Source organism: Tachysurus vachellii, chromosome 25 (assembly GCF_030014155.1).
Source record: "Tachysurus vachellii isolate PV-2020 chromosome 25, HZAU_Pvac_v1, whole genome shotgun sequence".
NCBI classification, from domain to species: domain Eukaryota; kingdom Metazoa; phylum Chordata; class Actinopteri; order Siluriformes; family Bagridae; genus Tachysurus; species Tachysurus vachellii.
In genome coordinates this window covers 6,780,310-6,796,744 of record NC_083484.1, presented here as the reverse complement: position 1 = coordinate 6,796,744, position 16,435 = coordinate 6,780,310, and the positions used below count along the sequence as shown (strand labels likewise).

At 36.9% G+C, this 16,435-nt stretch overlaps 1 protein-coding gene across 1 annotated transcript in view; it reads left to right on the top strand.

The window, feature by feature from the left end:
• The window catches only part of LOC132839928 (contactin-associated protein-like 2), a 136,358-nt gene extending 122,564 nt beyond the window's left edge, over positions 1–13,794 (top strand). Inside the window, exons 21-25 of the mRNA XM_060861142.1 lie at positions 2,687–2,820; positions 6,313–6,406; positions 9,958–10,188; positions 11,043–11,114; positions 11,251–13,794. Of these exons, the coding sequence (XP_060717125.1) occupies positions 2,687–2,820; positions 6,313–6,406; positions 9,958–10,188; positions 11,043–11,114; positions 11,251–11,450 (731 nt within the window). The 3' untranslated portion in view covers positions 11,451–13,794. The remainder of the gene's footprint in view (positions 1–2,686; positions 2,821–6,312; positions 6,407–9,957; positions 10,189–11,042; positions 11,115–11,250) is intronic.
• Positions 13,795–16,435: the final 2,641 nt, after the last annotated feature.

Genomic DNA, 16,435 nt, shown 5'->3' with positions numbered 1-16,435 from the left:
ACAGAGGTCATTCAAAGTGCTTTACAGTACATAGAAATTAGAAAACAATTTATAAGAGAGAAAAAAAATATATGTAAAAATAAGAGACATACGATAAAATCATAATAAAAACAGAGAACAGTTAAAGAAAATAAATGTGATTTCAATAAAAACAGTTTAAAATATGTTAAAACAGAATAAAACAGGAGTAAAAGTAATTTGGATAAAAAGTACTCATTTAGTAAATACAGAGTTAAACAGATGTGTTTTTAATCTTGATTTAAAAGTGTCTAATGTTGAAGCACATCTAATCTCTTCTGGAAGCTGATTCCAGCTATAGGTGGCATAATAACTAAATGCCGACGCACCTTGTTTTGAGTGAACCCTCGTTATCTCTAACTGACCTGATCCTAATGATCTGAGTATTCTGCTTGGTTTATATTCAGTTAGCATATCTGTAATGTATTTCGGTCCTAAGCCATGAAGGGATTTATAAACGAGTAACAATACTTTAAAATCTATTCTAAATGTAACTGGAAGCCAGTGTAAGGACCTGAGGACTGGAGTGATGTGCTCAGATTTTTTGGTTTATTAGGTCAGGAACCTGCTCTAGAGAGCATCTCAATTAAAAAAAAACAGAGTTAAATAGAGTTAATTTAATGGCAATCTCAGTATGTGGTCTCTTTCCCTATTTGTTTGTCACACTCATTCACTCACTCATAGTGACTCAAACAAATCCATGCATCAGTGGGTTCTGGTTCATTAACTATTTGCTCTGAGGGATGTTCTTCAGGGCAGAATTTTGTGTGTGTGTGTGTGTGTGTGTCACAGTGTCAGGAAGTGCATATATTCCATTAAGGAAACTGATAGAATATTATGCAAAAGAGACACCTGTTTTAATCATACAGTGTTCCGTGCAAAATTAAACAATTTAAGAAGACGATGCAACAATGTACACATATATACAAATACAGGGTCATAAATTGACGCTGAAGAAAAAAGAACCTGCTTTCATCAGTGCTTACACCTTTTCTAATGAGGCATGTGACTGTGCTTAGAATGTCACGGTTATGTAGTGGCAGCGGATGCAAGTGCAGACTTTTATTGTGTGTTGTAGAAATACACACCAAAATATCAAAACATACAGACTATGAGCAAGTATGTGGAAGGCAAAGACGACAAACAAGACACACATGACCAAGAAGCACACAGATACCAGAACTTGTGGAAACCAGTGGTGCAAATAAAAGTGAATGCAGAAACAGAAGTGAGCAATTATTACTGGGTCATGATGGGTAATGTGGTTAAGGCCCTGGGTTGTTCATTGGAAGACTGGGATTCAAGCCCAGCACTGCCAAGCTGCCACCATTGAGCAAGGCCCTTAACCCTCTCTACCCCAGGAGTGCTGTATTCTGGCTCATACAGGCACTCTGACCCCAACCACCAAAGTTAGTATATACATCTAAAGAATGTATATGTGACAAAATAAAGACAATCGCTGTTTCAGCATAACCATGACCTACATTCAGATTCATGTTAGAAAGTAGCGGTCATCAAGTGATTACAGCCAAATAAAATGTTTCTGTAGCATCTTCATGACATCTTCATTTTATCTGACTGTTCAAAACACAATCAACAAAGAGCTTACAAACTATGTGTGGGATTCAAGCTTCTAAGATATCAATCAATGAGGAGTTCATAAGCATTTCCAAAACATTAGACGTACCACAGAACACCATGAAGTCCATCAGGACATCATGGTCACAGTGGCATTACCAAGAACAGAATATCCCTGTAAAACTGACAAGAGGACAAGAAGGAAATGTATCATCGATGCTGCCATGAGATCAATGGCCACATTAGCTGTAGGAATATTATACAATCCCATCTAAATAAATGTGAAATGGTCTGGTGAGATGGCAGATGACCTTATCTAGTGTGACGCTCAAATGTGTTTTAAAAAAAATAAGGTTTACAGTGAGTGTATAGACAATAAACCTTATCCCATTGATTGATTCCATGGGTGTATACATGGTGTAAAGGGTAAACCTCTTAAAGGTGTTATGAAGAAAGGCAGGCAGGGGTCACCCAGACTTGGATCAAGGAACTCTTGACCTGCACTCAAATGCTCTATCATTGAGTTATACCCCCAAGACCAGGAGGTCTTGCACCCAAAACGTCATACCTATAGCATCAAATACTACTTCTATTCTATTTGGAAAGATCTAAATTCCAATTTACAATATGTAGTAGGAACAAACAGGCCAGTAAGATAATGATTAAAGTGCAAATCCATTTAACAAAAGTACAGTTTCAGAAGAAGAAGATCAACGATTTGATTTGGAATGGACCAATCCGAGTCTGGATCTAAGTCCTTTCAAAAATCTGTACATCTGCATGACTTTATTTTTAATGTCCTAAAAGTTTGATAGATCTAAAACATTTGTTTAATTAATTTCACTAGATTCAAAGTTCTATTTACATTTTTCTGGCCCTGAAATTAGCTCCTCCTACATGGACCAGAGCATGTTAGCCCCATCCCTATGGGTCTAATATCACAAACAATCTATCCCTATCCCTAATGAGCAAGCTGGATGCGAAACATCTTGATATTTTGTGTGATATGGCATACCTGGAAATTATTTTTCCATACTACACATATTGGTTTCTCATAGCATTCTGTGTTTGTTACTCTTTTCCCCCTTAGGTACCCTGCAGCTGCGTTATAACCTCGGAGGTCTGCAGGAACCTTTTACCATTGATCTTGACCAACGCAATTTAGCCAATGGACAGCCACATAATGTCAACCTGACTCGGACAGAGCGAGAAATCAAAGTGCAGGTGAGAGTAAAAAATAAAATGGTTCAACTGACTCCTTCGGGATGAATAAAGTTAATAACACTTTAAAATGTAATTTAGAATGTTAAAATAAATCTGGGCTATGCGTCTGTTCCCCAAGGCATAGTTTATTTATGATTCATTAGCAGGAATCGTTAAAACTGGCTGGCTCTTAAAAAGATTGAAGCTGCTCACTGATCATATCTGTCCTAGACTTGGCAAGTAGTTTGCTCTGGGAAAGTTGAATGAGCTTAAACCAATTATAAGTAAAGTCCTTGAGTTGAGGCACAAAGAGCTGGATTCTGAAAGTCACTAAGTAGCTCCAGGAAATTTACTGGGAACATTAGGGTCAAGGCAGGAATACACCCTTGATTGGATACTTTCCACAGTTCTTCAAAGTGTGCTGCTTCAGTAATTTTATTTAAGACCTTACATTAAAAGCACATTAAATATGTAGTGGGGGCCTGGTGGCCCTGTTAGCACGCTTGCCTCACACCTCTAGGGTTAGGGGTTTGAGTCCTGCCTCTGCGATGTGTGTGAAGTTTGGGTTCTCCAGTTTCCTCCCCAGTCCAAAAACATGTTGTAGGCTGAATGGTGTCTCTAAATTATCTGTTGTGTGTATATGATTGTGCCCAGTGATAGACCAGCATCCTGTTCAGGGTATGCCTGCCTTGTGCCCCGATTTTCCTGGTATAGACTCTGTTAGCCATTAGGATAAGTGGTGTCCAGACTGGATAGATGGTATGGCTATATATACAGTACAGTGTAATTTCTGTGAAAGCGGTTTGATCCTAGTATGAGTTGTGTTGCTGCTACAGATGGAGACCAGGGACAGAGCTATATGAACTTCTGCATGTCCGCCACTAGAGTCAGACTTTCAAACCAGTTTGAAGGCGAGTTCAGCACTGTCTAGTAGTAACTTAAGCTGTATTAATAGTTGATGCAAGTTAAGGGAGTTTTTCTCTTAAGAAGACATTTTTAACACAATCGTTAAAGTTTTTTAAAATGAATAAACATTTATATGTTTATAACATATAGGTAAAAACTGCAATCCTTACTTCAGTTGTTTCTCTGTTTTTGACTGCAGTGGCCTACAGAGGTAACATTTTATTATAAGGTCCACAAATATGCAACTATCAATACTTATTCTTCATTAATTTAATTGTTTTATATAGAACAAGATGAAAAACTCTGGCATATGAAAATGACTTTAGAAGTGATTTTAGGACCTATAACCTATTGGATGATGTGGTAGCTTGGTGTTTAAGGTATTGGACTACTGATAAGAAGGCTATGAGTTCAAATATCAGGTCCACCAAACTGATACCACTGGGACCCTGAGCAAGGACCTTAACCCTCAATTACTCATAAATATAAAATGAGTATAAAATTGTATAAAATTAGATAAAAATGTAAGTTGCTCTCAATAAGGGTATTGGCCAAATGCCATAAATGTAAATTATTAATGCAAACAAACATGTTTTATACCACTGATGAAAAGGTGGGTTCTAAACTGCCGGAATCTACAAAAATTTACATCAAACCCTTTATAATGTAAATAGTCCATTAATAATTCAAGTAACAATATTCTTTCTATAAGGTGCTCATCTGCGTATTTATTTTTTTTCTTGATCCCCAACAATTTAGCACATGTACTAAGCTGTCTTTATGAATTATGAATTATTATTAATTGATAGGTACAAAAATACATTTTAACACAACAGGCTTACTGTTATAGAAAAATAATCAACAATGCAGTGGTGCAAGTTACTTTAACTTAAACATTTATGGAGTCTCCAGTGTCACTTGGCACTTTTATGATTACAGTTTTTTTTTTACCATATTAACCTTATGTTGTTCCATTTAATTAGCAATAACATTAATGCATTAATTAACAGTATGACATAAAAATTATAATCATTGGACAATTAAAGGAACAAAACACTTTGCAACATGTGTAAAAAATAGTCAACTTAAGGCTTTAGACCACTCCATTGTTGATTATACATCTACAGTGCATTCATTTTTTCCACATTTTTTATGTTACAGCCCTATTCCAAAATAGATTAAATTTATTATTGCCCTTAAAAATCTACAAACAATACTCCATAATGCCAACATGAAAGAAGTTTGTTCGAAGTCTTTGCAAATTTATTAAAAATAAATAAATAAAAAAATCACATGTACATAAGTATTCACAGCCTATTCCATAACACTCAAAATTAAGGTGCTCTGGTGCATCTTGTTTCCAGTGATCATCCTTGAGATGTTTGTGAGGCACACCCCTGTCTATGTAAGGTCCTGCAGTCAACAGTGATTGTCAGAGCACAAACCAAGCCACGAAGTCCAATGAGTTGTCTGTAGATCTCCAAGACAGGATGGTATTGAGGCACAGATCTGAGGAAGGGTACAGAAAAACAATTCTGCAGCATTGAAGGTCCCAGTGAGCACAATGGCCTTCAAACTTCTTCATAAATGGAAGAAGTTTGGAACCACCTGAGACGGGAACCCAGCCAAACGATCGGGGGAGAAGGGCCTTAGTCAGGGAGGGGACCAAGGACCCTATGGTCACTCTGGCAGAGATCCAGTGTTTCTCTGTAGAGAGAGAAAAAGCTTCCAGAAGAACAACCATCTCTGCAGAACTCCACCAATCAGGCTTGTATGGTAGCGCGAACAAAATTCTCTGGTCTGATGTAATAAAAATTGAACTCTTTGGCCTGAATAGCAAGCGTGGAGAATGGAGGAAATAAATGTCTGTCTGGAGGAAACCAGGCACCACTCATCACCTGGTCAATATCATCCCTACAGCTAAGCATGGTGGTGGCAGCATGATGCTGTGGGGATGTTTTTCAGCAGCAGGAACTGGGAGACTAGACAGGATTGAGGCAAAGATGAATGCAGCAATGTACAGAGACCTCCTTGATGAAAACCTGCTCCAGGGCACTGAGGAAAGGGTTCAACTTCCAAAAGAACAACAATGCTAAGCACTCAGCCAAGATGATAATGTAGTGGCCACAGGACAACTCTGTGTATGTCCTTGAGTGTTCCAGCCAGAGCCAAGACTTGAACCCGATTAAACATCTCTCGATAGATCAGAAAATGTCTGTGAACTGACGCTCCCCATCCAACCTGATGGAGCTTGAGAGGTCCTGTAAAAAGAAGAATGGTAGAAGGTGTTCCCGAGCTTGTAGCATCATTCTTAAAAAGACTTGAGGCTGTAATTACTGTCAACGGTGCTTCAACAAAGTATTGAGCAAAGGATGTGAATACTTAGGTTTTTTTTTCTTCTTTTTTTAATTAAATTTGCAATGATTTCAAACAAACCTCTTTCATGTTGTCACTATGGGGTATTGTTTGTAGAATTTTGAGGAAAATAATGAATTTAATCCATTATGGAATAAGGCTGTAACAAAGCATCTTATTCCTTACTTATGGACCTTATTGTATAGTATTACCACAAACGCTAAGATGGATTTACCACATTGCTCCCTCTAGCTGGATCACTATCCTTCAGTCAGCTACACCTTGCCTGAAGCATCTGACACTCAGTTCACTCTGGTCAAAACCCTCTTCCTAGGAAAGGTCTACGGTAAGTGTTTTCGCTTCCTATAATAAAGGGCACAATTAAACTATACTACTGTACTAGTGTGGCTGGTGTCGTTTAGGTCAAGCCTGAAAACACCTACAAATACTGTTTACATCAGTTATCACTAATGGATGCAATTATTTATAGAATTAATTTAATTACTATTTAAAATGCTGGATTTTTATTGGCTACAAGCAGTAGAGATGATATCATTCTGGAAACTTCATTTATTAAGGGCACTTTCCCCTGTGATGTGTAGTGTAGCATTTTGGCCTTCAACCTCTCTGGATGTTATCTGTCGTATAACTGAAAGCTCACCGACGGAATTGGCCTGGACTAATTGTTGGGGGAGGGGGGGGGTGTTGTGGAAAAATGAAAATCTGGTGAACAGCAGTACTGCAGGTAGAATAGTTCAACTAGTTTAATGAGAGAGGTTAGAGGAACATGGCCAGACTAGTCCAAAACTATATGATAACTCATATGACAAGTCTTTACAACCACAATGAACAGAAAAGCATGTCAGAATGCATAACGCATCAAACCTTGAGGCAGACGGGTTTCAACGGAAGCAGATCATGTTGGATGTTGGACAGGTGAGTGTCATCAGAAGTCCAGCGATTGTGAACAGAGATGTACCAAAGTGAGATGCATTTTGGGAGTCAGAAAAACTGCCTTATATACAGTAATTCAGATAAGAATATCCAACTTTACACTGGCATTCTAGAAGACAACACTGCAAATACAGACTGAAAATTAGTACATCTTTGTTTGATTCTTTTAAGGAATCTACATGTGAGGAAAGTAGGTAGAATGTATAGCTGCATTGTGGGGTGCTTTTCTCAGCAGCATGTGCTGTTTTCATATGTGCTTTAAGACTAAAGCAGGGGCGCCCCCTGTGGCCACCCCTAGTATGAATTTGAATTTGAATGCATAATGAAAATTCACAATAGTTATGAAGTGAAAAATAAATAAATACATAAATAAATACATAAATAAATAAATAAAATGAAGCACACGCTGCAGCCACCAAAAAAAGATGAGTGATGATATTGTTACATTAACCAGAAACAAAACATAACACACACTGCACTGATTTTTTATTTTTTTTTTTTGGTGCCACCCCAAGATTTGCTGTGGCCTCCTCTGGCCACCCCTATTAAAAGTTTCCGGGGGTGCCACTGGACTAAAGGAACAAGAACAGAACTTCCTTTTAGCTACATTCAGTGTGAAGAACAGAACTGAGTCAGGGTTCGTTAGGGAACGTATTCTGTCTTCTTGAAACACACAAGGAAAATATTTTTGAAAGACTGTTAGTTTACTGACCTTCACAGTCATGGCTGAGTCAGTGAAGCATATATTGTTTTTTAATGATTTACATGATTTACCCTTGATCTCAGGCTCAGAAGTAAAATATTCCTGCTCTAATAATCCCAAAGTGTGTGTGAGCGCGTGTGTGTGCGTGTGTGTGTTTTATTTGCCTTTATAACTGTATATAGTAAATTAGTGCCTTTTTCAAACCAGGCCTTGAGGATCATAAAACTTTTCAAATATTTTATATTTAAATGTTCTACAGCATACAGCCACATTTGAATTTTAACATCTTATAATTCAAATCCAACTATTTTCTGTAACAGCAGCTCTGAAAGTTTTAAATGAATGCAATTGAGACGGAAGGACGGCAATTGTTTCCTCAACAGCCTCTCTATTTTATTCTTTTCAAAGCTATGTAAAGTGCAAACGTCTCTTTTAAAGACTCTTTATTGTGGGGAAAACATAAAGCTTAAATGGCTGCTGAAAGATTAGTTACTACTTACATCATATGTATGGTTTTTAAATTGGCACATCCATGTGTATGCCATGACTGTAGAAATAACAATGTATTTATTGGTATTGTACCTTTCCTATATCATTGGTAAGGGAATGTGACTCCAGATCCATGCAGTAGTTGCATCCATTGGCCAGATTTTGCCCCTACTCACCATGTAAATGAGATACTAATGCATGGACAGACACACACGCACAGATATTCCGGAACAGGACACAAGGAGACACTGCACTCTAGATTCAGCATTTCGTTCAAGTAAAGTCAGTATTTTATTAGTGTAAGTAACAGTAGTGATGCTATAGCTGTGTGATTATTATTATGATCATTATGTTGTGTACGTGTGTGTGTGCATTTTATTTCTGTACAGTCATTTTTGCTGAGGTGTGTGTGTGTGTGGGTGTGTGTGTGAGAGAGAGAGATCACACTGATGATGATGTCCTGCACTCAGGTGACTGTGTGATACAGTTATTGGAAAATGTGTAAATATCATCCTCTGTCATGTTATTTAAGATTTAATTCCTTTATAGTTTTTGTTTCATGTCTCTTTTTTCTCTTCTTCTCACCATATGTCCTTCTTACCAACCTATCTCAGTCTCTCACTCGTTTTCTATTTATTTTTAAATATAAATGCTCTCACAAATACAGTATACTGTCAGTTTAGATAATGGACAGGGGTGTGTCGGGTTAGTGTATGTTGTTTATACAGGGAATTCAGAGTCACGCTGGTCCTTTATCCACCCACTGAATTAGCTTTCTTTTGTTGCCATGCTGACCCCACTGGTCACAGCCTTCTGCCCCAATCCCTCAGTTACAGGAGTAACCCTATACCCTTGTCTGCTCTCCTGTTCATCTCTCGCTTTTCTTTAACAGCCACTGCAATAACCATCCCACTAACAAGGATGCCTCTAAGGAATAGCGTTCACTGCCTTTTTTTTTTTTTGGCCGATCGATAAAGGGTGTGTAATTCAGTTTCATTACTGCTAATGTATTATCAGTAAGCTTTGTGTCAGAAGAGTATAATTTTCTAATTTCATTCTTTCCCTTATTAGCTCCAAGTGCTTCAGCTAATTATTTTGCAGCAGCACAATGAATAAAATCAAAGTTTCTTTGCATTAAACAACAGAATGGGGACAGCTGTGATCTCAGTGACTTTGTCTATGCATGGTTGCTGGTGTGAGCTGAGCTGGTTTAAGTAATTTAGAAACAGCTGATCTCTTGAGATTTTTATACATAACCATCTCTTATATAAGACGAATAACTTACACGCTCTACAGCCCCGTTGAGCAGAAAGGCATCTCAAGATGCATAATACTTTGATGCAGAAATGCTATATCAACAGTAACAGCCATGAATAGGATTCTGAGGCTACGGGACAAGTGAAGGAAAACATCGTGCAAAGTTTGATGTGAATATTAACTGCAGTGCTTCTTGCATCTGTGTGATTTTACACATTGCGATTCTGTCCCATTGGCAGACTGGATAATTGCATGTGAGCAGGTGAACAAATGTTCCTGTTAGAGTGGCCGATGTGTGTTGTGTGTATTTCTTTATAGATATAAATGAAAATGCAATAAGTAAAATGTAATTATCTAGAAAAAAGTAGGAATTTTTTATTAATATTTGTAAAGTACAGCTCTGCAAAAATGTTACATACAGTATAAACATACACATAATAATACTTATTGTACAATACGTGCTGCGTTTAGCATTTTCTGCCCTCTCCATGCAGAAACTGGTCTCATTGACCCCGTGCTGATAGAGAAGTACAACACTCCTGGCTTTATAGGCTGCTTATCCCGAGTGCAGTTTAACAGCATCGCTCCTCTGAAAGCGGCTCTTCGCTCACAGAACTCTCTGCCAGTGTCGCACCAAGGAAAACTGGTTGAGTCCAATTGTGGCTCGTCGCCTCTCACCATCTCACCGATGTCAGCTGCCACCGACCCCTGGCACCTGGATGGAGGTAAAGGATATGGTGGCTGAGGTTGAATTACTATGAATTGCAAATAGTTTTGTGTTATTTGTGGTCTTTTGTGTACATGTACTGGGGCATCTATGTGTTAATGCTGCCTAAGTAATACTCCTAAAGTTCTAACATTATTATACTCCTCCTTCCCTAACATATATTAATTGTTCCTGTATTATTTATTCCCGAATGTATGAAAGTTCTATTCAAAGCAATGAATGTTAGCAATGAATGTCGCTCTCTTTCTTTCTCTCTCCATATTATATTTCACAAATCTACACAAAGCCCAAGTGAGGAAAATGTCTGAAATATTTTGCAAAAATGTCTGAAATAAGTTACAAATTAAAAAAGAAATTGATTTAAAAAAAATCTCAAATTCCAGACAATAAAGTATGCATACAATTATATATTTGAACTATTTTCCGGAACTTCTTTTTTTGAGTTGTTGAGGGTTGGATTTAACATATTCCATTAAAAAAAATTGGCATTTATATATTTCTATAACCAAACCCTTGATGGTTTTTTTTTTATCTTGGTGTTTGTGATGTTGTTTGTTCAGCCATGTTCTCTAACGAACTCTGGTATCTTCAGCGAATAGGTGTATTGATACCAAGGTCATGTGACCCTTTTCTGCAGACTACAAACTACAGGCAAATGTTTTATCTGAACACAACTGCTTAGAAAAAAAGAATTGAGGGGATACATAACCCCTAAGATTTTTCACCACACTTTTTTTGTGTCATTATTTTGCAAAGTTTCATTTAGCTACATTTCAGTTCCAGGTTTTAATATTACAAAATGTGAAAACCAATTTAAAGGGTGAATACTTATGTGCATTATGTTTGCTGTAGGTGCTAACTTCCCATTCAACGAAGAGAAAGTCATACCAGATGGCGTGAACAGGAATTCAGCAGTAATTGGAGGTATGATGTACTGAGATGTTTATTAGAGTTTGTAATGAACAGATTGTTTTTGTGAGTTTTTTATATCTGGTTTACCTTCTAAATACTTCAGCAACATTTCTATGGATATTTCCATATTCTCTGAATCTGGATTTAGGTATCATTGCTGTGGTCATCTTCACTATCCTGTGCATTCTGGTGTTCCTGATACGTTATGTGTTCCGGCACAAGGGAACGTATCGCACCAACGAGTCCAAAGAGGCCAAACGCTCCGAATCAGCTGACACGGCCATCATCGCCTCCGAGCTCAATTTCACAGAGACCATTGATGAAAACAAGAAGGAGTGGTTTATCTAAGATGTATTTCCTGTGGAGCGTACACACACACACAAACACACACACTCTCACTGGGCGTCCAGAATGTGGGAGCGGTCATAGATGTGAGCTGAAAAGCTGAACTGGACACACAGGATGGCTGGTCTCTGTTGTGGTTGGACGATTGAAGAGTCTGTCACATATTCATTGTAAATTGAGTGGAAAAAAATATGACTCTGATTTGCCATTTTGTTTTGTCAAAAGTTTGATTACTCTTAGAAATAATTTCAATTTATTTCCAGCTTTAAATTTAATTTTTTTTTTTTTAAATGCATCAATGTGTGGAAGTCAGGAGTGCTGGGAAAAATCCCCTAAATTTGAAGATGATTTCAGTAAGCTAACTATTTTACATTATTTCACAAACTCTATCACAATCAAGTCTACTAGCTTTCTATATATAATAGTAGTAAAGAGTAGTAAGATAAGATCAGCCCCATGCACATGACTGCACAATGCTGTCATGTTTCAGTTTTCCTGAATTGCCGTTGTTTAACAAGTTTCGTAGATTAGCATGGCAGAAATGATCAAATCTATTGCTTTGTTTGGCTGGAAGCATAGTGTCGACAGCTAGAACAGACCGGTAACGCTGGCAAAAAGAATGTAGAGCAAAGGCGGCATCGGGAAACCAATAATCAAAACCAGGGGAGCATTCAAGTATGATGTGGTGAAATGTTAACGATTATCAGACAGCTCAAAATATTTCAATCAGGTGTGCAGCACAAAATGCTATCGGGGGAACATGCAACTTAAATGACATCCATCTGCGACATGTTCATTATTATGCCATTATTATTTAACTTTTATTAATAATCCAACTGCATAATGGAATGGCAGAAAAACAATCAGAGTGTAAGAAAAACAATATGGAAGCTTCACTATCTTCTTTATTTCTGCCACATTAATATTTGGCTAATAATGATGTCTTGTTGCATGTTCAGAAATAACATGATCTATTGATTGTCAGGCTGCTACAAGCTGTCAAACATCACGATAACAATAACATCAGAATCACTAGCTTAATCTTAGCTCTCTGTTTATTTTACTATTTTGTTAGCTGCTTATCTAATATTTGTAACTCAATCCATTTAAGCTAATGCAAGGTGCAATGAATTACAGAACTTCTGCAGAGCTGCGTTTAAAAGTCTTAAAGAATGAACTCCTGCTTCAACTCCCCGGTGTTGTACGAATGCTTTAATCCCACTCGTACAGCTATTATATTATTGTATATTTGAGATATTTTCTAGTAAGTTTATTTGCTTAATCTAACTAGTAGCTTAATGTAAACAACTACAGCCCAAATCCATCATAGGTCTTGCTCACTCATGCCTGAAGGAAAAGAGAAATGATTGATGTGTTTGCTATGAATTATTGACTAAAAAGTTGTGAGATTAAATCAAATACTTCCTTAAGATACTGATTAGGCTTTGAGGAAATCCATGGACCCCCAATTGTTGAGCTCTGTGTTTGGACTGGATCACATCAATATCTCATATAGATTAAAGCGTAAATTTCAGGTCAGTAAATGTGCATTAAAGTCTATAGACAGAGAAAGTAAAGCAGGTATTTAGAACATTCAAATGGTGCTCTTCTTAAAGGATACGTGGGCTGGTAAAAAAAAAAAGATACGTTTCACACATTCACTATCACATGCACCATCACAGAGCGAGAGCGGGAACATTATTGTTCATTACTGATGATCAAAGGTCCAACGTAGAGAGCTTCTCTTTTGTCTTGTGAAGATGTGGGGTGAACATCTCAAAATGTTCACACTTTATACATACAGTAGTTGCACTGGATGGAGTTCATGTTTGATGGTAATGTGACTATTTTTATTTATGACTGAGGAACATAATTCATTAATACAATTGAGAATGAAAAATACTATAGCTAGTGCTTACAACCGTAGGATACTGATCAGACAGCAGGGTTTTATATACTGCTAGCATGCCATTAGCTTCAAGCTAATTATAACAAATGGTTTCCTCGGTTAGGCGATGATTCCCAGCTATGACATTGTACAGTGCATTTAAAAGTGTTCCAGCAGTACATTACATACGCAGCCATGTTTACATTATAAAACTGGCTCAAAGGAACCCATGTATGAACAGACACTTTGGGTCAACTTAGTGTCAGATCAGTTTTGCATCTATTTTTTTTTTTTCCATTGATGTCAGGATGTGGCCTGGAGGAAGTGGTGAGTGTTTGCCAGCAACGAGCAGTTACTCATTTCCTCTCAGGGTTCTCTCAGCAACACCTTCTGGACAGGCTCAATCATCAAACATTTCTCGAAAGCACACCACACATACATAATGCATAGTTTAAGTGCGTGGTGTGTAGTAAATTTTATAGAAAAAGTTTATATATATATATATATATAAATATATATATATATATATATATATATATATATATATATGTATATATATATATATATATATATATATATATATATAAGGAGAACTGGGATGCAGCATATGCCTGCTGATATGTGGAGTGCTAAAATAATGCCACTGAATAATATAACATATGGTTCTGACTCTAATTGAAAGAAAGAATTAAAAAAAAAGTACTACAGTATAAATAAAATCATTAAAAGATTTACATTTTTTTCCCTAGGCACAGATAGAAGCAAGGGGTTTCCTGTGTTCCTGAATACACAACTTGACGTATTTACTCATCTGTATGTTGTCTGGCTGTATTCACCGCTCATGCATTTTAAACGTTGTTTTGATGCCAGCATGGCCACTGTATGTGAACCTGCACATACTGTAATGTAAACTACTGTGGAATTTCAGGCCTGTATTTAGTCTTTAAGATGTATTTTCTATCCTTTATTATGAATAGGAATGAACAGTCTAATACTTTTTTATATTCAGTACTACAGCTTTCCCTATTTGTCATGTAACATCATAAACTGCTGAATAAGGAATACAGAAAAATCCAGAAAATGAAGTGTGGGTGTTCTAATGGAGAAGGAATGGAATAAAGGATATTTCCTACATCTTTGCCATCTTTTTTTTTTGGGAAAGTGATCATGCTGTGGAGTGGCTAAATGTAGCATGGCATATGGTCATACCACTATTGAATCACACCCCTATGTGTGACAGATTTTAAAGGGCTGATTTGCACATGTTCAACAGAGTGCTAACCACACTCAGCACCATGTGTGTATACTAAAATCGTTGCATTTAGGCATAGTGAATTCTTTGTAATCAAAAAAAAAGGGAAAAATGCAAGAGACTAGATTAGAGGCTGTAAACTGCAAAGAAGTCAGTTATCAGACACAGGAGCAAATACAGAACCCCTGTGATCCTCCAGTCATCAGACAATAAGGACGGCACATTTGAAGTCTGTTCGGAAGTCTCAGAATCGTCGATTTGATCCGATCTCTGCTGTCTGCCAGCAAGTTGTCAATTCACCTAAATAGCAAATCTGATTGGTAATCTGTTCAGGTTGCAATGTTTGGCTTAGATACAATGACTCAGGATCAATATCTGTTTTTGTTGAATGTGTGTTGGCATCAGCATTGAGCAAGAGATGCCCGAGCCAGATGCTGCATCCATAAAATGAGCACTAGTGGGGAGTATGTACCGTTACAGACTACAGAAGTGTGCATTTGGTACTTTATCCGTTTAAATCGCAGGTTTTTACCTTCAGTTTCTTCAGTCCTAAACTGACACTTAGTGGTAAAATGCTGTAACAGTATAGAGGAAAATCACTGACTTTCTCCAAGACAAAATGACCTCAAATGATATCAGATTTAAACTCAAAACTTTGTGTCATTAGCAGTGTCAGTGTGAACGTATAACTTACATGAGACTCAAGATCATGTTGACAGACTGTGGTTAGCATGACCAATGTGTCCCACTTATATTGACTTTAGCATACATATATCAGCATTTTTAACCCTTACCATAACATTTCTATTTAAGATCTCAAATATTTGATGGTTGCTACTGACAGCTAGAGGAGGATGGGCTGGGAAATGTGGAACTAATAAAATCTTGCTTGAGACAAGTGTGAACTAATTTACTAATGGTTTGTTAATGGTAAAGTCTGCTAAAATAATATTACTGAAAATATTTTTTTTATTTTTTTTTTTTTTACTAAATTACAAATTTGTATTAAAGATGTGACTGGATATAAAAACATTATTTGTAATAAATAGATAATGGGTATTAAATGAATACAATGCACAACAGAAGGTTAATTTTTTTTTTTTTTTTGCTTGTTTATTTTGTGTTTCCTTCCAGAAAGATTTCACAAGGCTGTTTGGGATGCGAAAAGAAAACCACCAACAACAAAAAAAAACGAGTTACACACAAGTGACAGGGTTTTACTTTCATGCTGGTGCAAGCAAGCTTTCAGATCTGCTGACAATGCTGCCATTTATACCCCTAGGTTATTTCAAGGTATTTCCAGGGTTTGTTGGGTTGTGTGTGTGTGTGTGTGTGTGTGTGAATAGACTTCATATTTAATTTGCCAATTTAATTTAATTTAGATACAACAAAATCTGCATAATATTTAGCGTGTTTGACTTCATGATTAACATATAGGTAGCTGTACAGGTTTGTCGAGCATGAAACGGTGTCCTTGTGTCCTTGTTTTCTACACCTGAAAACGAATCGTGTGTCTGGATATTAAATGCAGATATGTTTTGATTACTTATTATCTTCTTCACTATTATTCAGATTATATTCACTCACTCCCTAAGAACCTCCTGAGCTCTTGCAGTATCTAAAGGAAGATGGAGATACAGTGCTAAACTTTAAGTCTTATATTGCTTACAACATGCTTCGATTGAACCTCAACACTACGAATATATTTCACTGACACCATAGAAACATTTTGAATTGATCTCTAATCTTACATAGTCTTCATGCAAAGATTGCTTTGGGTAAGGTAGCAGTTTAACAAAACATCTTTTTAGTCAGTCTGGAATTATCTCACAGAGTAAATGTCAAACG